This window comes from Camelus bactrianus, chromosome 18, assembly GCF_048773025.1.
Source record: "Camelus bactrianus isolate YW-2024 breed Bactrian camel chromosome 18, ASM4877302v1, whole genome shotgun sequence".
Taxonomy (NCBI): Eukaryota; Metazoa; Chordata; class Mammalia; order Artiodactyla; family Camelidae; genus Camelus; species Camelus bactrianus.
This window is the reverse complement of record NC_133556.1, coordinates 19053660-19078654: the sequence shown is the minus strand read 5'-3', so window position 1 is coordinate 19078654 and position 24995 is coordinate 19053660. Positions and strand designations below refer to the sequence as shown.

General features: G+C 46.2%; 2 protein-coding genes across 5 annotated transcripts in view; both read left to right on the top strand.

Moving 5' to 3' along the window:
• The window catches only part of SDR42E2 (short chain dehydrogenase/reductase family 42E, member 2), a 29167-nt gene extending 24046 nt beyond the window's left edge, over nucleotides 1-5121 (top strand). The window contains exons 12-15 of the mRNA XM_045521149.2: nucleotides 2540-2601; nucleotides 2990-3065; nucleotides 4297-4391; nucleotides 5076-5121. The gene's annotated coding sequence lies outside the window, so the exon portion shown is untranslated. The remainder of the gene's footprint in view (nucleotides 1-2539; nucleotides 2602-2989; nucleotides 3066-4296; nucleotides 4392-5075) is intronic.
• A 106-nt stretch (nucleotides 5122-5227) lies between these two features.
• Nucleotides 5228-24995, top strand: part of EEF2K (eukaryotic elongation factor 2 kinase) — a 60130-nt gene continuing 40362 nt past the window's right edge. For 2 of the 4 annotated variants that reach the window (XM_074346218.1, XM_074346217.1), the window contains exons 1-2: nucleotides 5228-5576; nucleotides 21066-21387. In XM_074346218.1, coding sequence (XP_074202319.1) covers nucleotides 21142-21387 — 246 coding nt within the window. In that variant the 5' untranslated portion in view covers nucleotides 5228-5576; nucleotides 21066-21141. The remainder of the gene's footprint in view (nucleotides 5577-21065; nucleotides 21388-24995) is intronic. The other 2 variants (XM_074346220.1, XM_074346219.1) reach the window with 2 other exon arrangements.

Sequence of the window (24995 nt, the reverse complement as noted above, 5' to 3'; positions counted from 1 at the left end):
TCCTCTTCCTGGTGACCTCTCTTCTGCTGCTGCACCCTGAAGCGCCATGAAGATGCCATTGAGCCCTTTTTTGAGGGTAACGGCTCGATCATGATTTAACTCATATACCATACAATACACCCATTTAAAGTGTGTAGTTCATTGTATTTTAGTATATTCACAGATATGTGCAACCATCCCCACAATCAATTTTAGAACATTTTCATCCCCCTAAAAAGGAACACCATACCTGTTAGTCTTCACTCTCCATTCCCCTCCAAACTCCCTTCCCAGCCCCAGGCAGCCACTAATTTACCTTCTGTCTCTGAGGATTTCCCTATTCTAGACATTTCATATAAACGAAATCATATCATATAAATGAAATCATATCATATTTTGACTTTTGTGTCTGGCTTCTTTCACTTAGCATAATGTTTTTAAGGTTTATCTACGTTTTCACATTTATCAGTGCTTAATTCCTTTTTATTGCTGAATAATATCCATTGTATGTGTATACCACATTTTAATTATCCATTCATTGGTTGATGGACATTTGGGTTGTTTTTATCTTTTGCCTGTTTTTGTGCAGACATATGTTTTAATTTCTCTTGGGTAGATACCTGGGCATGGAGTTACTAGGTTGTATGGTGACCCCATGTTTAATTTTTTGAGAAACCACCAAACTATTTTCCATTTTCCATTCTTGCTAGCAGTGTATGAGGGTTCCAATTTTTCTGCATCCCTGTTAACACTTGTCTGATCTTTTTGATGACAGCCATCCCAGTGGGTGTGGTTTTGATTTGCATTTTTTGAATGGCTAATGACGTTGAGTATCTTTTCATGTGCTTGTTGGCCATTTGTGTATCTTCTTTGGAGGACTATTCAAACTTCTAACCTATTTTGAAATTGGGTTATCTTTTTATTATTTGAGTTATAAGAGCTCTTTATAGATTCTAGCTACAAATACCTTATCAGATATATGATATACGGATATTTTCTCCCATTGCCTGAGGGTTTTTTTTTTTGTTTCTTTGTTTTGTTTTGTTTTGTTTACTTTCTTGATGGTATCTCTTGCATCCTATGGGTTATTGAGTCCCATAGATGACTCTGGTGGAGGGAAAGAGGAAAAAAAACAGGGAGAGAGGTCTTTCCAACAGACATGGGGATTTTATCCCTCTGAGCTTGAAAAACAGATGTCTGTCCACATGAGAGAAGGAAGGGCAGACTCCGGACAGAGGAGGAAGGCTTGGAACTGGAGTGTGCCAACAAACAGTCACCTGTGAAGGGTTTATTTTTCCTCTTGGATACTGGAAGATTGAGGGTACAATTTCATTTTTCTCCTCCTATATTTAATTCTCTCTGTTATCTCAAACTCTTCAATAAAGTCTGAACAGCTTTGTGTAGTGGTTAAAGGTGGGTGATTAAGGACCAAGTGAAAACCAAGAATGATCTGACCCATAGCTTCTTGCTGAGGCCACCCAGGGTACCTGTCTTTCTAAAGCTACTGGAAGTGATACCTACTTCTCTTCCAGAGCACAACTCAAGTGTCATGTCTTCAGAGAAGGATTCCTGACCACGTCTGCCTTTATACTCTCTCATTGCCCCTCTTCGATTCTCATGCAAAGCACACCCTGCTGTTTGTATCAAGGTGGTCACGACTGAGAAATTTGTTTTCCCTTTTCCTACCCCATTAGATAGATCTCTGAAGGCAGGGCTTCCCCCTAATTCTTAACACAATATTTGGCACACAACAGGAGCTTAATAGGTATTTGCTTTATGCCCCCAAACCCTAGACTTACATCCCACCCGCTCAACAACTCTCTAGAAAAGAGAGATTCTCTTTTTTATGGTTGCTGTCAAAGGTCCAGATTAGTATCTCATTGACTTGGCTTGGGTCACACATGCCCATCCAAGAACAAGTGAATAAGGCAGAAAGGATGGAATATGCTGATTGGCCAGGGCTGGTCATGGGTCCACTCAGACCTGGAGAGTGGGAAGGGCTATTCTCATGAACTGAGAATAAGGCGGACTGGTTCCCTTGAGGTAGGAAGCCCCATAAAAAGATCAGCAGGATCCCCAAGCAGGGCCACTACTCTCCAGCCCGCACCATCCGTTTTCCTGGTGCTCAGGCTTTATCTCACTTTTTGCCTATGAAACGGCTTACTTACCCCTAAACTTCTATTGGTTCCCTGAGCTCACTTCTGATTGGTTATTTCCTTCACTCCTGATTGGCTATTTCTCTCACTCCCGATTGGTCCATTTCCCTAACTTCTGATTGGTCCGTTTGTAGTATTTCATTTGCATGGAGCTCACTCCTGATTGGCTATTTCTCTCCCTCTTGCTTGGTCCATATCTACAAAGCTTGTTCCTAATTAGTCAACTTTCGTTGTACCTCATTTGCATATGAAGTTACAAAGTGTTAACTGGCAGCCGATAAAAGCTGGTGTAAACCTACAGATGGTGTCCAGAGTTCGGAGTGTTAACTCCTCTCGGCCCCTGGCATAATAAACCTGAGTTGTCCTACTCAGTGAGTGCTGTTTGGTCTGTCGTTCGGATCCAGGTTGCCGTCTCAACTGAGCTGTAACACTGCGCTGTAACACATTTTTCCGCGACAGCCTGAAGGTGAGTCACGATTCTTGTGGAAAGAAGGAATTACAAAGGCAAAGAGAAGTTAAATAATTGCCCAGGGCCATAGAGCTACAAGTACTGCAGAATTATTTTTTCCCCTCTGGTTTTAGATTTGGACAGACTAGCTCAGGCTCTTTGTTCTTGCCGACTTTCCCACGGTCAAAATTTCATGTGCAATTTTGTCTGTTGCTAAGAGCCAGAGTTTTCTCAAGGTGATTAAGGAGCCAATGCGTTAAACCAAAGTGTTATCCTCTAGACCTTGAATGTTCTGAAACTTGTAGTACCGAGGCTAAGGAGTAAAACACTCAATGATGGGTTTCAGCACTTTCTTTCTTTTTTTCTTTTTTTTTCCATTCCCCTCACCGCCTTACTGTTACCAAAGGCAAGTTCATGTGACTGAGGCCGAACAAACCAAAACATTGGAGTTCAGAGCAGAGAAAGTTTTATCACGGAGCCAAGTAAGGAGGATGGGGTGGCTCACACCCAGGAAAACCCCAAACTCCCCAAAGGGTTTCAGCAAAGCATATTTAAAGGCCAGGGGAGGGAGGGGGGTCGAAGGATAGGAGATCTGCCCGTGCACAATTCTCTAATTGGTCCATGTTGAGGCCAACAATGTCAACCCCTAGGCACCAGAAGGTCTGGGGGCCACGTGCTAAAGATCATCAGAGTAGTTAATTTCTTCCCTTTTGTGGTGGGTTTTAGCATCTGAAAAACTCAGGAAATACCATGAGATACTATTATCTGGGCACTTCAGAGAGGAGCTCAGTAGAGGATACAGGTGAGGGATCTGTCCCTGGAAGGCCCCACTGGGTGCTGCTAGGTACATTATGAAATGCTGCCTGTATGTAACCCCTTCCCTGAGCTTCATAAACTTGAATCTACTTCCTGCAGAGGCCAGTGTAGCTGGTAAGGTGAAGGACTTCACTCTCCCAACGAGTTCTGGATTTTTAGGGGCCACGAAAACTGACTAGTTAAGGCTTAGGGACAGGACACTTGAGGGGTCAGTATATACCTAGATCTGGCTCAAGTCCTGGCTCTGTCACTTACTAACTGTAAACTTGGGAGTCACTTAACCTGCCTCAGTCTCCTTGTGTATGAAGTGGGGACAATAAGAGGGTTGGGGTGAGAATTAAAGGAAATAATGTCTGTAGAGCAGTTTCCACAGTGCCTGACACAAAGGGTATGCCCTAAAAATATCAGCTCTTACGACAAACCACCAAAAGGGTCATCAAAGCTGGCATTACAAACGACAAGTGGCCTTTGACTACAGAAACATGTTTACAATTAGTGTTGAGGGGAGGAACAGAGTAGTAGATAAAAGAGTCTGCTCTTGTAAGGAAAAATGTAGCTATTTCTTCATGCATACCCAGATGTCAGTGTCTTTCTACCTCTGGTCTGCCTGCATCTATTTCTCTGTGTTTGCCTGGCACTCACCTGGACACTCAGCACTCCCTCGAGTTCCCTGGGAGAATCTGGTCACTCACATCAATCCAGCCCGAGGAGGCTTTTCCTGAAGAACTCTCTGGGGCATAGGGGAGGGATTATGTCACACAACCCACCACAAACTACTTGAACAGGCCCCCGCCCCCAGCGTCTGGCAGCTCTTGCCTGGCCGCTCCCTACCTCTCACTTGCTTGGGGAGGGGGAGGGGAGGTCCTTCAAATTCCTCTCTCCTTTTTAACTACACAGAGCAACTCGTCAGATCCAAAACCAGCAGGAGTCCCGAAATACAGACACCCTTTGCCAAGAGGAGCCACCTTGGAAATCTGGGCAAGTGTATCTCTGTAAGCCTCAGTTTTATGATCCCTAAAACAGAGCTACTGAAATCTACCTCTAGAGTTGGTGTGAATATGGAATAAGAGAAATCGCTCGATAAATATCACTGTTACGGTATTATGTTATATGATATTTTTATTTCTAAAATGAGAGTTGTGAGATTTCTAAAACTTCACCGGAAAAGTACATGGAAGAATTTAATGACAACGTGTTCACAGTAGTTATCAGTAGTTCTATTTCCGTTTCTTCCTTGTATCTTTCCAGATTTATTCATTCATTTCACACGTATATATTAAGCACTCACTATGTGCCAGGCCGTGTGCTAAGAGTTAGGAATACAGCAATGTGCTAGACAGGTAAGGAACGCTTAGAGGGGATATTAATCAAATAATTACACAAATAATTGCCATAGTCTTAAGTGCCTAATTTTTGCAGGGTAGAAATCGGGGGTTAGAAAAGTAATTTCTGATCAAAGTACTTAAAGTTTGTGCCTAGAGACGCACAAACAACGAGATCGGATCACTACTGATTTTGGAAAGCACTCGAATACCGGAACTAGGCAGTTAGCAGACTGAGAATGGGAAGGTGCGGTGGTCTAGGGGCGGGTTGGCTGCCCCTTCTCAAATTACTCGTTGCGAGTGCGCCCCTTCGCGGGTAGGGGTCAAACCCGCCGGACGCCTTATATTCAACAGGCTGGGGAGCCGCGGACACAGCAAAGCCGGGAGGTCCACGCGGCAGCTGCACGCGCCGTGACGGCCACGGCGGGGCGACCACGTGAGCGTGGCGCCGAGCGCCCGCCGGGCCTCGGCTCCTCCCCTGCCCGCCGGCTCCTGCCCCAGCCCCAGCCCCAGTCCCAGCCCCAGCTCGGCTCGTGTCCGGATCCTCCGCCCGCGCTCCCAGTTCTTCAGCTGCCCCAGTCCCGCTGACGGTCGCCTGCGCTCGCGTCCCTGGAACGCGTCCCTCGCGCCCGGGATCGTTCCAGCGGCCCCTTGCGCTCCTTGCGCCCCGGGATCGTTCCGGCGGCCCCCGCTGCCTCCTCCGAGCGCCGGCCCGCGCGCCCCGCTCGCCGCTCCCCGGCACTCTCGGGGGGCCCCCGCCCTGCAACCTGGAGCACCGGTCGGCGAGCCTCTGCCAGCTCCTGTGGATCCTCGCGGCCGTGGGCAGCGGCCGCCCCGCCTGTCCGCCCGAGGCAGGTAGGTGGGCGGCGGTTGGCCAGGGGGGCCCGGGTCCGGCGCTGCAAGCTTGCGCGCCCGGGTGCAGTCTAAGCGTCTGGGGCTTAAAAGTGGGGCTCCCGGCGGAAGGAGAGTGTATTGGTTAAGCTCTTCGGGACTCAGTGTTTGCTTCTGTATAATGGGGGAGTCGTGCAGATTAACGGCCGTGTTTATTGGGAAAATACTTGGCACCTGATGGTCTGGGAGAAGCAGCGTGGCAGCCTCCGCCTGGAGCGCCTCGAGGCCCGCAGAGGGTGGGGGCAGCACTGCCTTCCTTACCCTGCAGGGCCCAGAGCCACATTCCCCCACCCTGGCCCCTGAACTAGAGGCCCGAATTCCCGGAACCTCGAGGACAGTGTAGACGCGCCCTTGCTGCATTGTTGACCGCGGGAGTTCGGGCGTTGGCAGCCTTCTTGGATGTGTGCGCCAAGGGGCCGGGCATTCATATGTGAGTGTTGGCGCGGGGGCGGGAGCCTCCCGGGTGAGTCCCGGCCTAGATCCGCTGCGAGGGCCTGGGACATTGCTGGGGAACCAGCCCAACTGCACACCCAGCGAGACAGATGGGCTGGTGGGAGGGGGACTGCTACCTGTGTTTTGGGACGCTCTCTGGGACCCTGACTTTTGGGTCCTCGGCCCTGGATGCAGCCTGCCTTGGGTCGACTCAGCCAGGAAATTGTCCACTCCTCTGTTTTACAGAGGAGGAAACTCAGGCCCCGAGTGGTCTAAGAGTGGACTGAGTGTGGGAATACAGAGCGAGCAGGTGGGAATTGATAATGCCCGCTGTGTGGATGTGGGGGTGGGGCGGGGTGGCCTGAGGGTTTTGGGGGAAGGCTTCCTGGAGATGGTGATGTTTGAGCTGAGCTGCAAAATATGTTGGTGGAAGGAGGTAGGGTTTAGAGACAGAGGGATGCAGATGTCTTCCTTCTGTGGCCTCCACAGAACCTTACATTCATTCTTTTGTTCACGTATTAATTGAACAAATACAATATGCTGCCTGGTGACAGTAATTCAGGTATAGCCGGGTCAGGGTTGCAAAACCCCTCCTCTCATCATTTTCTCAAAGAGGGGATGTGCGCTGGGGTCCCAAGTTCTTATCTTTTGCAGGGGGCGGGGAAGCAGGAAGTCATGGCCTGATGATCACTTGAAATGGTCTCAGTTGACACATGATCATTGTGTACATTCTGTGATCTGTAGGTTTTTTTCTTTTGTGCTTTTTGTGACAGAACAGTACATTTTGGCTAAGGATATATCAGCGATATGGTTTTAAAACATTTTTAAGGTGTTCTGTGGCAGAGATGGCTACAGGTCACCAATACCCACGTCCTTTTCTCCCTAGGATATCACCTGGGTGGATTTCCCAGGCTCCCTTACAGTTTGGTGGGCCACATGACTGTGCTTTGGCTGACGGAATGCGAGCAGAAATAGTGTGTGCCCCTCTCAAGCCTCCATCCTAAAAACCTCCCCTCTTTCCCATTTACCAGCAGAGCAGAGGGGACTCTGAGGGCCTAGAGAAGGCAAGCTGGAAGGAGCCTGGGCCCTGGAATGACTAGGGAGCAGAGCCTCCCCTTCCCCCTCTCCTGTGGTCCAGGGCTGTCTGCTGAAGAGAATGGGGCTCCAGTAAGCTCTCGGGAAGGTCTGTGGTTATGAGAAGGGCTTGTTGGCTGTGGCCTTCCCCTCGGGGTGATCTGGCTGGGCTGTTCCACAGGAGAAGGATAATTTAGGCCTTTTTTTCTCACAGCGGTTGGATTCCCCAAAGAAGTCTTGTCCGGTCTTTGGCAGGATTGGCATCCGGTTGCTGGGACACTGAGAGTAGCGTGGAAGAAAGCTGAGGGTCACTAGCAGAAACTTGGGTTTGTTCCAGCTCATTCTCTAGGATTTACTCTTTCTGGTCCGATTCTTAAAGCTGATGCAGAAAAAGTTGATGATCAGGCTAGATTCAAAGTAGTAGTGGTTGGCTGGACAGATTGAAAAATAAAAATTTCTGTGTTAGGGAAACTAGTTGTACTGACCAAGAAGCTGCAGATGGTTACGCCAGTGAACTGAAAATGCTCTGGAAGAAAGTGGGCTAAGTGACTCGGGCCTTGAAGTGTTTCTAAATGAAACTCTTGCAGCCAAGGCTGATGGGCACAAACAAGAAAGCTTCAAACAAAGGAGGGAAGGGGTCACTAAAAGGCTGATGATAAAGTAGATGACAGTGCCTGGGTCCCCAAAGTCCTGGGGCTGCGGGACATCCAGAGAAGCACTTCAATGACTGGAAAGTCAGAGGGTGGACAGGGTTCAGTTCTCCAGCGGTGATGCTTTCTAGACCTGGGAAGGACTCCACAGGGAGTGACCGAAAGGCAGGTGGCTGAGCTGCAGAACATCTCTCGGCCGGTGCTTCTTGAGCTTCAGTGCACATGAGCGTCACCTGGAAGGCTTGCTGGGCCCACCCCCAGAGTTTACTTTAACAGGACTGGACAAGGGCCCCAGAATTTGCACATTTGACAAGGTCCTGGGTGAGGCTGCCGCTGCTGCTAGTAGCCCCAGGATCACACTTTTAGAAGTGGGTTTTCGAGTGATGGCTGAGCGAAAGCTCTGGATGGACCTGCACTGACTTCAAACCCACTTCCCCTATTTCTAGCCTTGTGATCTGTTTCTCAGTTTCCTCATCTGTGCTATGAAGCTAATAGTGCCTACCTTGTGGGATTCTGGAGAGGCTTCCTGGAGGAGGTGACATCTAAGCTGAGACCTGAGGGTGGCAGAGTTGGCCTGGGGGCGGGTAGGGAGAGCTGTGCCAAACAGAGGGCACAGCGTGTGCGAGCCAAGGGAGGGGGGAGCCCTTGTCTTCCAGGGCGCTGAGAGGAGTTCTGGAGCAACAGTTTTGTAAGTGATACTGAAATGCTGTGAATCTGTTCTGAGCTACGTGTCTCAGGGCAGGATTGCAGCGAAGGGAAGGCCGACCGGGGCATGGAAAATGGGCCTCCAAATGCGATGGGTCCCGTAGCAGCTCGAGTTACTTCTGTCCACGTTCCATTGGCTCAAATGTAGTCTCATGCCCCACTGAGACCCAAAAGGATTTGGGCAGGGGAGCACAGATCCATGGTGGAGAACTGCTTTTGTGCCCCAAACCAGCTCTCTCACCTCTTCTCCACCTTGCTCATGCTGCTCCATTTTGGTGGATGAATTTTACAGATGAGGAAGCTAAGGTTCAGAGAGGTGAGGTAATTTGCCCAACATCACTCAGCTAGTAGTGGCAGAGCTGGGACTTGAACCCACGTCTATTTGTCCGAAAAGCCTAATTGGGTCAGATCTTGGTCTTGGCTGCTTTTTGAGGGCCTCTCTGTGACTCAGGCTTCCCCTGTCAAGATCTCAGCTGTGTCTTCAGGCTTAGTAACCCCCATATGTCTGGTAATTATGACTTGATAGTCCCCCCACCTCATTCCTCCACGCCTGCAGTACCCATTATATCCACAGAAATTGGCAGCTTTTCTCCAGTTATTCATTAATGCAGGCTGCATTTACGTGTGTGCCAGGCATTGTGCTCTGGACTGGGAGCTAGAGCGGACTCAGACACGGCCACTTTTGTTCCAGATGCTCACATGGTCTGGCCACCGAGAGGCTATGTAAACACAGAGTTCCCCTGAGAAGTGAGACATGCTGTCTCTCTGGTCTGACCCTCCAGGAGTACAGAGTGTCCTGGGTACATGAGAAGGGTGCCCAGCAAATGAACAGAAATTAAAATTTAAGCCTTCTTGTGCATTTTAAAGATCGAAGCTATAATTACAGTATCAGTATCATGCTTTTTATTCTAAAATATATTTTGAATGATTTTAAAACAATAAAGTAGCTTTTGCACCATAACAGTTTTATATGGACGAAGCACAGTGAACTGCAATGATATTTTTATGAGCCTTAGAGAAGTGAGTGTCTCCCTGGGTTCAGCTGCGGGTGGCTGTTCTCACTGATGAGTAAGCTAATTTCTCTGTCTCTTTCTGGTGTGCATGAAGGTGTGTTTTTACATACGCGGGGGAAGTCTCCTTGGAATTCTCCCAGAATCATTCTAGAGCAGGGTTTCTCAGCCTCAGCACTATTGACAGTTTGGCTGGACAGTCCTTTGTTGTGAAGAGGGTCCTGTGTACTGTAGGAGGCGTGGCAGCATCCCTGGCCTCTGCCCACCAGATGCCACTTGCACTCCCGGAGTCGTGACAACCAGAGATATCTCCAGACATTGCCAAGTGTCCCCTGAGGGGCCAGATTTGCTCCAGGTTGAGACTTGCTCTTCTAGACTGTATTTGTTTCCTGTTGCTATTGTAACAAAATACCGCAGACTCAGTGGCTTAAAGTGACACAGGTTTCTTTTTCTTATGGTTCTGGAGGTCAGAAATTCAAAAGCCAAGGTTGGGGGAGGGTATAGCTCAGTGGTAGAGTGTGTGCTTAGCATGCACAAGGTCCTGGGTTCAATCGCCAGTATCTCCATTAAATAAAGAAACCTAGTTACCTCCACCACTAAAAAAAAAAATAATAGTAATTAAAAAAAAAAAAAAAGCCAGGGTGTCAGCAGGGCTGTGTTCCTTCTGGAGGCTGTAGAAAAAATCTGCTCCCTTGCCTTTTCCAAATTCTGCAAGCCTCCTGCATTCCTTGGCTTCTGGCCCCTTCCTTCATCTTCAAGGCCAGCTGCATAGCATCTTCAAATCTTTCTCTATGGCCCCTCCTTCCACTATCACACCTCTTCCTCTGACCCTCCTGCCTCCTTTTTATAAGGATCTTTGTGATTATATTGGGCTCATTGAATAATCCAGGGTAATCTCCCCATCTTAAGACCCTTAATTTAATCACACCTGCAAAGTCACCACACCAGGGAACATATTCATAGGTTTCAGGAATTAGGATGTGGACATTTTTGTCCATTATTCTGCCCACCACATGGACTATTGTGTCTCTGGGTATAATGGAAATGCTTGTGGAGGGCCTGGGAGGAGGGATGTGACCTAGGGGTCTTAGGGGTTGGGGGAGTGGGGTATGGTCAGGGCATAATAGCAGCGGGTACTTCTGAGGGCCAGTTCTCTGCCAGGCATCATATGCTTGATGTCACTGACTTCTCAGAACTCCTGGGGAAAGTGGCGTTACTTGTCCCCTGTTTTACAGAAAGGAAACCACCCAAGGAGGGCTGTCTGGAGGGGGTAAACATTTGAGCTGGGTTTTGAAGGGAACAGAGGGGTTTGGCAGCAGGAGGGAGGCATTCCAGAAAGAGGGCCCTTAAGGTGCAAGGGCAGGGGCAGGGTGGTGAGGGCTTGGTCGTGGATGGTGACTGGTTCTTGCTGGGGACATCTGTAAGTCAGTCCTTTTATTCTGACATGAACTGTATCATCTCTTGAAACATTTTTTTTATCTTATTTTTTAATGAAGTGTAGTCGATTTACAGTTCCAGTTATACAGTAAAGTTCAATTTTACATATACATATATATATATATCATATTTTCAGATTCTTTTCCATTACAGCTTCATTACAAGAAATTGAATATAATTCCCTGTGCTATATAGTAGGTCCTTGTCTCAAAATAGTTTTAATAAATGTTTATTCTTGAGCATCTACAACATGCTGGGGTACAGATATTAATAAGACATTGACCTGAACTCTTAGCTCCATGCTTGGCTTAGTAACTCCTGATGCGGCACATTTGTCACCACCCCCACCCCCAATAAATAAATGAAATTCATCCTGGAAAGGTACTTGATAAGCACTTGGTGAGCCCTACTCAATTCCAGGCACTGTGAGTGCCTGAGACTCCAGGAAGTCCCGTGAAGTGTGTTGTTTAGGGTCCTGATGGGGAAGTCAGGATTGAAACCCAGCCCTGCAGCCTCAGAGCACGTGTTCTAAGCCCCTATATTGGGCTTTGGCTTTTTTTCTTTTTTTACTAGCTCTTTTTTTAAAAATTGAAGTATAGTTGATTATAGTATTATATTAGTTTCAGGTGTACAGTCTAGTGATTCAGTATTTTTACAGATTATACTCCATTAAAAGTTATTACAAGATAGTGGCTATAATCCCCTGTGCTATACAATATATCCTTCTTGCTTATTTATTTTATACATACTAGTTTGTATCTCAGTCCCAAACCCCTAACTTGCCCCTCCGCCCTTCCCTCTCCCCACTGGTAACCACTAGTTAGTTTTCTGCATCTGTGAGTCTGTTTCTATTTTGCTATATACATGCGTTTTATTTTTTAGATTCCACATATAAGTGGTATCATATGGTATTTGTCTTCCTCTGTCTTATTTCACTCAGCATAATACCCTCTAAGTCCATCCATGTCATTGCAGGTGGCAGAATTTTATTCTTTTTCATGGCTGAGTAGTATTCCATTGTACGTATATGTATATATATATATATATATCACATCTTCTTTCCATCCATCTGTTGGTTGTTTTCATATCTTGACTGTTGTAAATAATGCTGCTATGAACATTGGGGTGTGTGTATCTTTTTGAATTAGTGGTTTTGTTTTTTCCAGCTATAGACCCAGGAGTGAAATTGCTGGATCATATAGTAGTTCTATTTCTAGTTTTTTGAGGAACTTCCATACTGTTTTCCATAGTGGTGGCACCAATTTACATTCCCACCAATAGTATACAAGGGTTCCCTTTTCTCCACATCCTCTTCAGCATTTATTTGTAGGCTTTTTGATGATAGCCATCCTGACAAGTGTGAAGTGATATCTCATTTTTGTTTTGATTTGCATTTCTCCAACAATTAGTGATGTTAAACATCTTCTCATGTTCTTTTTTACCAGCTTTATTGAGGTATAATTGACAAAAAGTGTCTATATTTAAAATGTACAATGTGGTGAATACATATACTTTGTGACACATTCATCACCTCACATAGTTACCATTTATGTGTGTGTTTGAGAATAATTAAGATTTACTCTCCTGGCAAATTTCAAGGACACAATGCAGTATTATTAACTATAGTCACAATGCTGTGTGTGAGATCTCCAGGGCTTACTCATCTTGCATAACTGAAACTTTGTACCGTTTGACCATTATCTCCCCACTTCTTCCACCTCCCAGCCCCTGGCAACCACCATTCTACTCTCTGCTTCTATGAGTTTGACTTTTTTAGATTCCACTTATAAGCGAGATCATAGAAGATTTGTCTTTCTGTGTCTGGCTTATGTCACATACCATAATGTCCTCCAGGTTCATCCATGTTGTTGCAAATGACAGGATTTCCTTTTTTAAGGCTAAATAATATTCCATTGTATATATACACCACATTTCCTTTTTCCATTCATCTATCAGACATTTAGGTTGTTTCCACACCTTGGTTATTGTGAATGATGCTGCAGTGACCATGGGAGTGCAGATATGTTTCTGTTTCTTGTTTGAAGGAAGCTGAGGACTCAAGCTAGAGCTCAGGACATCCTTAGAACAAGCCAGGTGCAGCCAAGGGCAGCCTGGCTCTGCTCAGTTTCCCTCCCCAAGGTGGCCCTATCGGAGGTGGGCGGCCGCTCCTCTCCCTGGCAGCTCCTGTCATTGCCAGAAGAGAGAGTCCACACTAAGTGCTTAGCTTGGTGCCTGGGACACAGTAAAATGTCCACATGTGTTATTTGTCTGTCTTATTTCAGTAAAAATTATGCATTTTTGCAGAGCAAAGCTCTCTTCTGCTTTCTTATCACTTATTTGCAGCACAAAAGCCATCTCTTTCCTTCCCTCTTAGGTGAGACGAAGTCCTGAGAAACCCATAGCTCCTTCTGTCTGGTGAAATAAGACAGAGGGTTCTTGGCATGGTATCTTAAAGAAACAGGAAAAGACCTACCAGTCTGGGGGTGGAGGAGTGGGGAGGGGAAGGGAAGCCACAGTCGCATTTATCACATGAGGAAATCAATAGATCAGGACCGAAATAGATAAATTAAGAAGTAGCAGAGAAAGCATATTACTTAGAGAAGTGGTGATATCTGCCAGGAGTAACATTTAGAATAATTGGGAGTGGTTCTCACCTCCAGGGCGGGAGCCAGGGCTGCCCATGTACCGTTGCAAAGGTTGTTCACAGGAGTTGAGCAGCACCCGACCTGTGTGGGTTATTTTTAACCCTGTGTTTTAATAAAGTTTTTTTTTTTTTTTTTTGATTATATAGAAATAACAAACAGTGGCCCTAAGTCCTGGCTGGGTTTTGGACTTTTTATATTGCAGGTGACATAATACCTATGTGTAACCAGCCAAGTCAGCCCCCCTCCTCCAAAAGGCAAGGGTTTATTGTATCCTATAATTCAGAAATCTAGGTGGGCACTTTGGCTTCAGACGCATTTGGATTCAGGGTCTCAAATGGTGTCCTCACTATTCATTTTGTCTTCATCTCTTGTTCTGCTCTTCACCAAACGTCAGCTTTGTTCCCTGGTGGCCTCAGCCCCTGTCTCAGATTCAGATGCTGCAGAAAGGGATTGATTTTTCTCTTCCCGTTGCTCAAGCTGAAGCCCCAGGCTTACCTGGAATGGGGCCATAATGGTTTGACTTGAGTCACAGGCCCGTCTCTGAGTCAGTCACTGTGGCCAGTGTGATTGGCTTAACAGGATCACGTAACATACCCCATTACCTAGAGATGGATCCCCAGCCCAAACACATGACCTGAGAGTGTGGGAGAGGCAGCTCCTCAAACAGAGGCAGGTGCGTGACACAAGGTGGCCCCTAAGTCACCCTATCCACTGTGGTTGCAGTTGAAGACTGGTGGATTCTGCCGTGCTGGGCACATACTAGCGTGTGCACTGGTGGCTCAGTGCATCCCATGCTGACTGGGGTGCTGCCTGAGTGGCAAGCGGGAAATTCCAGCTCATTTCTTCAGCAGGAAGGCAGCTCCTAGGGGTGAGGGGAGCCCCAAGGAGGACCAGTGGTCACTGTGGCTTGGCCCGCAGGCCTTGACCTAGGCATTGCAAACATCATTTCCTGCCCCAGCGGCTGCCAGAGAAGCCCTTTACAGCAAGACCCAGTGAAAGCAGTGGTTCGGTGGCCAGCGCCTAAGATAGCCTGTCCCCTGAGGCCTCCTGAAGATGCTTGGCTTGGCTGCTAACCCGGCATCCAGGTCACCAGCCCGGCCGGAGCTCAGCCCCCTTTACTGATGATAGTAAAAATGATGATGGTGATTATAGCTACTGTGTCTTAGTGTCTACCCTGTGCTAACAGTGTCAAATTAATGGGGTGGGTACAACTGCATCCAGATTATAGTGAGGAACCCAAGGCCAAGAGGTATAGCCACATGGCTAGTTAAGTGGCAGAGCTGGGGCTTGAACTCGGTGCAGCTGCCTGTCCATAAAAATATTTTCCCAGGATATGTAGGGACTGGGAGGGGAAGACGTGGATGTCTGAGTGAGGGCAGAGGAAAACTTCTGGGGAATCTCGATGTCCTGGGAACTAGGGTCCTGCACCTGGTCTCAGGTTCTCTGCTCACAGGAGCAGACCCCTTTGTGGGCTGAGCAAAGTTCAGGTTAGTTGGAGTTGCCTAGGAGGCTGGATGCCCTGGCTGGTGCTGGAATAGGCATCATGGGGCTGAGTTATGGGCCAATGAGGGGTCCTTGCCTGTCTGGGGAATCTAGCATCCTCCTGGGGTCCAGTCTCCAAGGGCAGATGTGGAAGCAGCTACCAAGTTAGGGCTCTGGATTGAGACCAGTTTTCTCAGGCTGACCCTGCCCAGGCATCAACTTGTTGTAAGAAATATGATGTGACTTTTGATAGCATAGGAGAGAAGGGGTTACTGGACCAGACAGAATGAGCAAGGATAAGGAAAAAATGTATAGTACAGTATAAAAGTTTAGATAGAAAACTGAATATTGTGAGTCCAGGCCTATTATGCTGCCCCATGATACTGAGATTATGCTGCCCCAGGCTCCCTGTTTCATGGCTCTGCCATCTTCAGTACATGGCTTCCTCCTCATGGATAAATTTAGCTGCTTGAGCTCTAGCCATCACACCTGCATTCCAGCCAGCAGGAAGGAGAGAGAGAGCAGAAAGTTGTACCCTCTCCCTTTAAAAAAACCCTTCCTGAAGATGCATACAACACTTCTGCTCACATCCCCTTGGCCAGAACTTTGTTACATAGTCATACCTAATTGCAAGGAATCTGGGAAATGTAGACCTTATTCTGTGTGGCCACATGCTTAGCTAAAAGCAGTGGTTCTGTTATTAACAAAGAGAGAACAACTGTTGGGGGACGCTGCCACAGCTGCCTGAAGAGCAAATTTATGGCAACTGAAAACCCATGAAACAGATCCCACTCACTCAGTTCTGGAATACTTACCAGGTGCCTGCCGAGTACAAGGCACTATGCCAGGCAGGGTCACAGCTGCTCCTGTTGTTTCCCAGGCCCGGGGAAAGTGTCAGGTGTGGGGGGGAATGTGGCCACGGGCCGGGATTCTGATCATAATTCCCCTATGAACTAGCTGTGGAACCTCAGGCCACTTTCCCACTCGGCTCCCCTGACAAATGGGGGAGTTGGCTAGATGACGGCATCGAGGCCACCAGCAGCACAGCTGGGATGTGCACCCTTGGCAGCCTGGCTCCTGAATGCGGGCTCTTCACTGCTGGGCTACCCTGCCTAGAGGTGTGCAGCTGAAGCTGTGGTTCTGGCCCCTCCGCGGGCACCAGCCCGGCCCCCAGAGGCCCAGCGACCAGGCTGGGCTGCTGGCAGCTCCAGGCAAGCACGTCTCTTGGTCAGCAGGGATTCTGGCCAAGGGCTGACCAGGGCAGAGTAGGCGTTAGGGCTGGGAGCAGCCAAGAGTGGGGAGAAGTGGGCACAGGACCCGGGGAAGATTTTGGTGACAAGCAGGATCAGGTGGCTCAGGCCTGGGATCCAGGCAGTGACTGTGTCTTGCCCAGGGGGTCAGAAACAAACTCAGTTGAAACTCAGAATAGCAGTTTTCAAACTGAACTGAGAAGTCAGTGTGGGTGGTGCATTAAGGATAAAGAATAAAAAGAAAGAAAAACAAGTAGGATAGAAAATAGCAGAGTGCGTGGTACGAAGTAACTTAGATTTTGTAGGTGTGCACTGTGTTAGGGTGTAAATGTATTTCCCATCGTGATAACGGTCAAGACAATGTGCTGGAGACTGCCTGCTGATGGAAAGAGCTGTTAATTACTGCCTTGATCTAAAACATTTTCTAATTTTTTTCACTTATTGTTTTATACTGAAAGCAACCCAGCTTTGTAAAAAGTTAAAACAGTAAAGAAGTGTACAAAAATGTTAAAAACTTCCCTCTGCCTCCAGCTCCCAGTCCCACTGCCCATCTTGTGTGTCCTTCAGGGAAGTTTTAATGCATCTACAAATGTACCTTTTCTTTAGCACAAATAGGATCACCATCATGTAACTGCTCTTCCGCAACTTGCTTTTAAAACTTAACCGTTTTTCTTGTCTTTAAAAAAAAAAAAGCTTTAGCTTTTTTGAAATAGAATTCACAAACCTACCAATCCACCTATTTAAAGTGTCAAATTAACTGCTTTTTAGTATATTCACAGTGTCATACAACCAACACCACAGTTGGTTTTAGAATATTTTCATCAGTTCAAAAGAAAGCCTTTGGCAGTTGTTCCCCCATTTCTCCCCAGCTGTCCCCTTCACCATCCCTAGGCAATCACTTATGTACTCTCTTACAGATTTGCCCTCTTTGGATATTTCATATAAATAGAATTATTCAGTATATGGTCTTCTGTGACTCTCTTCTTTTCTAAAAATTTGTATTGAAGTATAGTTGATTTACAATGTTGTATTCATTTCAAGTGTACAGCAAAGTGATTGAGTTGTACATATACTATATATATGCTTTTTCAGATTTTTTTCCATTATAGGTTATTACAAGATACTATAGTTCCCTGTGCTATACAATAGGTCCTTGTTGTTTATCTATTTTATATATAGTAGTGTGTATATGTTAATCTCAAACTCCTAATTTACCCCTCCCTCCCCACCCTTTCCCCTTTGGTAACCATAGTTTATTTTCTATGCCTGTGAGTCTATTTCCAATTTGTAGGTAAGTTCATTTGTATCATTTTTTTTTCAGATTCCACATATAAGTGGTATCGTAATATTTGTCTTTCTCTGTCTGACTTACTTCACTTACTATGATAATTTCTGTGTCCATTCATGTTGCTGCAAATGGCATTATTTCATTCTTTTTTATGGCTGAGTAATATTCCATTGTGTATATATACCACACCTTCTTTATTTAGTCATCTGTCAGTGGACATTTAGGTTACTTCCATGCTTTGGCTATTGTAAATAGTGCTGCTCTGAACATTGGGGTGCATGTATCTTTTCAAGTTAGAATTTTCTCTAGATATATGCCCAGGTGTGGGATTGCTGGATCACATGATAAGACTATTTTTAGCTTTTTAAGGAACTTCCATACTGTTTTCCATAACGACTGCACCAATTTACATCCTCACCAACAGTGTACAAGGGTTTCTTCTTCTCCATACCCTCTCCAGCATTTATCATTTGTAGACTTTTCAATGACGGCCATTTTGACCCGTGTGAAGTGATACCTCATTCTAGTTTTGATTTTCATTTCTCTAATAATTAGCGAGATTGAGCATCTTTTCATATGCCTGTTGGCCATCTGTATGTCTTCTTTGGATTGATGTCTGTTTAGGTCTTCTGCCCATTTTTTGATTGGGTTGTTTGCTTTTTTGATATTAAGCTGTATGAGCTGTTTGTATATTTTGGAAATTAATCCCTATCTGTCTCATCATTTGCAAGTATTTTCTCCCATTCCGTAGGTTGTCTTTTCATTTTGTTGATGGTTTCCTGTGCTGTGCAAGAGCTTTTAAGTTTGACTAGGTCCCATTTGCTTGTTTTTGCTTTTATTTCCATTATCCCAGGGACAGATCAAAAAGTACTGCTGCGATTTATGTTACAGACTGTTCTGCCTATGTTTTCTTTTAGGAGTTTTATAGTATCTGGTCTTGCATTTAGGTCTTTAATACATTTTGAGTTTATTTTTGTATACAGTGTTAGAGAATGTTCTGATTTCATTCTTTTACATGTAGCTGTCCAGTTTTCCCCAGAACCATTTATTGAAGAGACTGTCTCTTCTCTGTTGTCTTTTCTGCATTGTATATGCTTGCCTCCATTGTTGATGGCTGTCTTCGCTCACTTAGCATCAGTACTTCATTCCCTTTTTTGACTGAACAGCATTCCATTGTATGGCTAAACCACATTTTGCTTATCCATTCATCGGTTAATGGATATTTGGGTTGTTTCCCCATTTGGCTATTATGAATCATACTACTATGAATGTAAGTCACAAGTTTTTGCTGTGGACATGTTTTCATTTCTTTTGGATATACACCTAGAAATACAGTTGCTGGATCCTATGATAATTCTATGTTTAACTTTTGGAGAAACTACCAGGCTGTTTTCCAAAGCGACTGCACCATTTTACATTCCCACTGACAGTGTGTGAGGGTTTCAGTTTCTCCACATCCTCACCCACACTTGTCATTTTCCATTTTTAAAATTACATCCATCCTAGTGGATGTGGCTTTGATTTGTAACTCCCTAATGGCTACTGATGTTGAGCATCTTTCATGTGTTTATTGGCCATGTGCATATCTTTAGAGAAATGTCTATTCAAATCCTTTGCCCATATTAAAATTTGGGTTGTCTTTTCATTGTTAAGCAGCATGGGTCCTTACATAGTCCCTTATCAGACATAGGATTTGCAAACATTTTCTCCCTTTCTGTGGGCTGTCTCTCTACTCTCTCGGTGGTGCCCTTTGAAGCACAAAAGTTTTTAATTTTGATGATGTTCAGTCTATTCTTTGGTTGCTTGTGCTTTGGTGTCCTAGCTAAGGCTTTGCCTAATTCAGCGTCACAAAGATTTTCGCCTCTATTTTATTCTGAGAGTGTTAGAGTTTTAGCGCTTATAGTTAAGCCTTTGAAGGGGTTCACCTTCATTTTTTTGCATATGTACATTCACTTGTCCTGGCATCATTTGTTGAAAAGATTATTCTTTCCCCATTGAATTGTCTTGGTTCCCTTATCAAAAATCAGCTATCAATGTAAGGGTTCATTCCTGGACTCTCAGGTCTTTTCCATTGATCCCTGTGTCTGTCCTCATGCCAACTGTCTTGATTACTGGAGCTTTGTAGTAAGTTTTGAATTCAGGAAGTGTGACTCCTCCAACTTTGTCCTTCTTTTTTGTAAAGTTCTTTTGGCTATTTTGGGTGCCTCGAATTTACATATGAACTTTGGGACCAGTTTGGTCATTTCTTCAATGAAGCCACTGGAATTTTGATAATGACTGGGTTGAATTTGAAGATCAGTTTGGGGAGTACTACCATCCTAACTGTGTTCAGTCTTCTGGTGTGTGAACATAGGATATCTTTTCACTTATTTAGGTCTTTTTAAATTTCTTTTGACATAGTTTGTTTTTCAATGTGCAAGTCATGCATTTTTGTTAACCAAATATTTTATTCTTTTTGATGCTATTATAGATGGAATTGTTTTCTTGGTTTCATTTTAAAAATTTTTCCTTGCTTGTGTATAGAAATACTACTGATTTTTGTACCCTACAGCCTTGCTGAACTGTTTCTTGACTATCTTTGCATGTCTTTGTCTTTTTTAATAACAGTCACATAGTATTTCATGGTACAGGAAAACGTTTATATAACAGGCCTCCATTGATGGGCACTGTGGGCGCTTAACCCTCCTTTAACTGACAGTGCTGCTGAGAATGCTCTTCTGGCCCCTCATACATTCCAGGGATGTGTATTGAGTGCCCACTCTGTGCCAGGCACTCTTTAAGACACTGGGGCTACAGACAATATGCTTTCTGTTTGAGAAAATCTCCATGAAGAAAATAAAACAGGCTGATGTGCTAGGGAGTGAACTGGGTGTGCGTTTGAGAGGGGTTCTTTGAATTGAGGAGTCAGAGAAGATATCTCTAGAGAGGTGATGTTTGAGCTGAGATCCAAATGATGAGAAAGACCCATTGTTGGGCAATGGGGAAGGTTGTTCCAGGCATAGGGAACAGCAAGTACAAAGGCCCTGGGGTGGGAATAGGCGCCCCATGTTCACAGAACAGAAAGAGAGCCCAGGGGCCTGAACAGCCACCAAGGCCGGAGGAGAGGTGGACAGGGGCCAGACCGAGGCGGGCCTTGTAGCCTTAAAAGGTGTTTGGATTGTGTTAAGAATGTGAAGAGAAGCTCCTGGAGGGTGTTAAGCAGAGACATGATTTTACCTAATTTATGTTCTGAAAAAGATCAGTCTCCTGGTTTAAGCATTTATCTCCTGTTTCAAGCGCTGAATTCTTCCAAGTGGAATTCCTGGGTGGAGGGGTTGGTACATTGGAAATGTTCCTGAATGCTGCCTGCCAAGTGTCTGGTAGCTGGAGTTTCACCTCTGAGGTGGCGGCTCTTTTTGTCACCAGTGGCACTCGGGGCGAGGTGCCCAGCAAGCTCCCCGGCCCTGGGCCCCAGCACCCACCCTCTTGCTTCCCTTGCAGGACCCTCGCCGCTGCGTTTGCCCGGTAACTCTGGCTGTGCTGCCCGGCCCTTGGGTAAGACGGGCGCCCCGGGAACATGGCAGACGAAGACCTCATCTTCCGCCTGGAAGGCGTGGATGGCGGCCCCACCTCCCGGGCTGCCCACGACGGTGATTCGGGCGCAGACAGCGACGACGAGGAAGGTTACTTCATCTGCCCCATCACTGATGACCCCAGGGCACACCACAATGTCAATTCCAAGGTTAATAACCACCACAGCAACCTAAGGAAAAGTGAGCCCTATGGATCCAGCGGGTCCCCGGCAGGTTCCTTCCATTTTAAGGTAAGTGGCCCGCCGGGCCCTCCCACCCCCGCCCTCCATCCCCTCCAACCCCAGCCCCCATCCCCCCATCCCCCACCCTCGGCCCTGCTCACCTGCCGCAGCTGGTGGAGCCTTGTGCTTGCTGCTTGAGGTCTTCCCTGTGTTTCCTAACCCTGGCCACTGCTATAAATTCTCCATCTAGTTTATGCCTGTTAAGCTGGGAGGGTATTGTTGGTTTAATACAAGTTTCATTACTTTGGAACAGTGTTTTGCAAATAGCTGTTCGGGAACCCTCCCCCCACTGTGTAGAAGGAAACCTTGACCAATATTTAAGACCTGGAACAGAACAGAATAGCCTAGAAAATACTGGAAAGGGAGAGAGGGAGGGGAAAAAATAACAGAGAGCACTGCAAATTGTAAAGATCTTACTTGGGGGACGCATGTCCACGTGGTCACACACTTACATATGGTGACCAAATTGGCTGTTAATGACCAGGCTCTCACGGTGTACCAGTTGTTAAGCATTTTTGTTTCACTGCATGTGTGTGTCTGTGGGTCCCGCGCCATGTTGTAAAATGTAGTTTTTCATGTTGATTTTGGTCAAAAGAGCCCCTGCTCAGGTTTGGGCATCCTTCTGGATTGAGGACAAGGGTAATTATTTTGGTAGGGATTTGTGTTCATACCATGGCAAAGCTGGTGCAGAGGGGAGAGAGAAAGGTGAACGTTATTGGACTTCTGTATGCCGACTGATGGTGAAAAAAATTAAAAATGCAATGCTGTTAATCCGTATTTAATTTCATCCTCACAAACAGTATCTGTTCGTTTTGTGAGTAAAACGCCTCTTAATCACTTTGGATTTGAAATTGAAATCATTCTTCTCTAGCTGAAGAATTAATCTGTTTTTAGAAAACTAATAATTCTAGTTCTTGGACGGTTCGCTGTTTTTTCCTTTCAGGCCAGAGTTCTAGCTTCAGTGTCTCTGGGGCAGACAGCACCAGAAATAGGCCTGTAGGTCCCCTCTGAGGATGGGGGGGCCCTGAAGGGTCAGGTTGTGGCTTGCCCTGCTTTCCTGTCCTAAGGCAGCTTCTGGAACGTTCAGGCCTGTGGAAGGCAGCATGGGAAGCTGGGGAGAGCAGCCTGGCACTCCTGTCTGTTCATGTGAGTCAGGAAAGCTCGAGGAAACAGTGGTCCCTGCAGCCTCGCGTACCGCGTGTGAGGAAATCCAGGTGCCAGAAGGGGCTGGAGGGATCAGGGCTTGTGAAACAGACAACAGCTCACACCTGCTCACCGTAAAAAAAAAACAAAAAACAAAAAACAAAAAAAAACCGAAGAGGCATTTATTCTGACAGTCCAGAAGTGTTTCTTGGGACTCAGGGGCAGAAGTGATGTCTGGCTTTCAGGGAACACATCCAGGAAGCTGTAAGGCCACAGGACTGCCTCCCTCTGTCTCGTCCCTCAGTCTCTCTTTGTCTGTTCTTTGTTCTTCTCTGCCCCTCAGCCTACACAGGGTGAAAATGAACCCTCACAGCCTCAGGATCCCCTCGTTGCAGATGGAGCCATGTGCAAGGACCAATTTGACCCTCTCCATCCCAGCTGCGGGAGGAGGAAATCTGATTGGCCCAGACTGAGTCAGACATCCTCTGTCTCTGATCCAGTCACCTCTGGCCAGGGAACAGGGTGGGTGGGTCACAGGGGAGGGGCTGCTTCCAGGGAAGGAGGATCCTGTGTCCTCCTAGTGGGGCAGACTCCTCAGAAGGGCTCCACCCACAGCTGCCTGTTCACAGGAACTGTGAGCCCAGTCTGGGCTTTTTGGCAAACATTGAGTGGGCCCAGGAGCTAAAGGCTCTCAGACAGGGATGGACATAGTCTCTGACCACAAAACGCAGTGTGGCAAATCCCTTAAAGGAAACACAGACGAAGTGATGCAGAGAAGGGAGGTTTGTCCATAGGTCTGGCTTTAGGATGTGAGCTTCATGAAGGCAGGATTCTGGGGCCTGTTCACATCCCCAGTGCCTAGAGCCATGCCGTGCACACAGTAGGTGTTTTCATTTAGAATCACTGCGGGGATGGATAAATGCTGAACTCACCTCACTGAAGGTGCTATCTCGCTAAACGACAGGTAGACAGTTTTTACGTAAAACATAAACCACTGTGGGCCACTTGACAATAGTTATTAAAGTGAAAAATATTTATACCTCAGAGTTGTAGTTAACGTATAATATGATACTAGTTTCAAGTGGGGACAATTCTTTATTGAGTGAGTCTGTCCCTTACATTGTAGGACATTCAGCATGTCTGACCCCTGCTCACTAAATGTCACATCTCCCCCAAAATTCATTATGACAACCCAAAATGCTCCCCACCAAATATTTGCAAAGCCCGCTTGAGAGGGGGTATTGCCCTCAGTTGGGAGCCAGTACAGAAATATTTGTGCAAGTGTTCAGATTTACAGAGTGAAAGATGTACTTTGCAGTATTGTTTGTAATAAAGAAAATAATGGAAGCAGCTCAAATGTTCCGTGAAGAGGGGCCTGTTTAATTATAGGCCGTGGTCCTAACAGAATGCTGTGTTCACATTAAAACCAAGATGCTGATTCTGTGTGATTTGACTTGAAAACAGTGCCAAGATACACACATGTTTTTTCGGGGGAGAGGGGGACAAAATCCATGAAAAGCTCTTGGGACGGTGCTGGTCCATAATAAGGACAAAAAAATGTTAACTATTTTTATTTTTATATGCTGTTAAGTAAAAAAGCAAGTTGAAATACAACATGATCCCACTTGTATCAAAAAACATAAGTACACATGTATTAGCATTTGAATAGCAGAAACATAATGTTAAAAGTCAGTAAAAATATAAGTTTAAAAAGTTACTAACAAGGAAAAAAAAAGGAGTTCGAATCCAACAGTAAATGGTGATTCTCTCTAGGGGAGAGGGTTCCCTTAAGGGGGACTTTGATTATCTACATTGTATATATTTTTAAACACTTGGGACTTTTAAAACTACATGTATGTTTTACTTGTGTGCACAGAAAGATGTTTTTAGAAGAAGGAAAATAAAGCAACACAGCCAGGTAACCACCCGTTCCCCAAACAAACAGGTCGGTAATTGGCCATCCTTAAAACTCAGCCCTTGTGCAGGACAGGACGCTGAGGACGGGAGCTCGTGGTCCCCAGGGTCCCTGCAGGGCTCTGTTCAACCCGCACCTCTCCCTGCTCCTGGAACAGTCTTCACTTTTCACGCCTCTGCCTGAAACCTCTTTCAGCTGATGTCTGGGTCTGTTAAAATGCTCGTTTGGGTTCCCTAATCCCTAGACGCCCTGCCCTGGCTATCTCGTTTGCATCCCCTGCGGCTCGTAGTAGCAGCCCTTTCTGTGCATCTGTCATTCTCTAAAGCCGTTCTGTTTGTGAGTCAGCCCCTGCCCACAAGGCTAGGCTGTGTCCCATTGCACTCCCATTCCCCGTACTTGGGGGACTATACGTCAGGGACTGGCCATTTAAGGATGAGCTGTAGCTCCTGGTTGCCCACCGTCCTGGGCAGTTGAAGGCAGGCTTTGTGGGGCTCTTGTTCCCGTGGTGACTTCAGAGGGAGACGGCAGCTCAGTTCTCCGAATCTCACTCTCCCTGGCA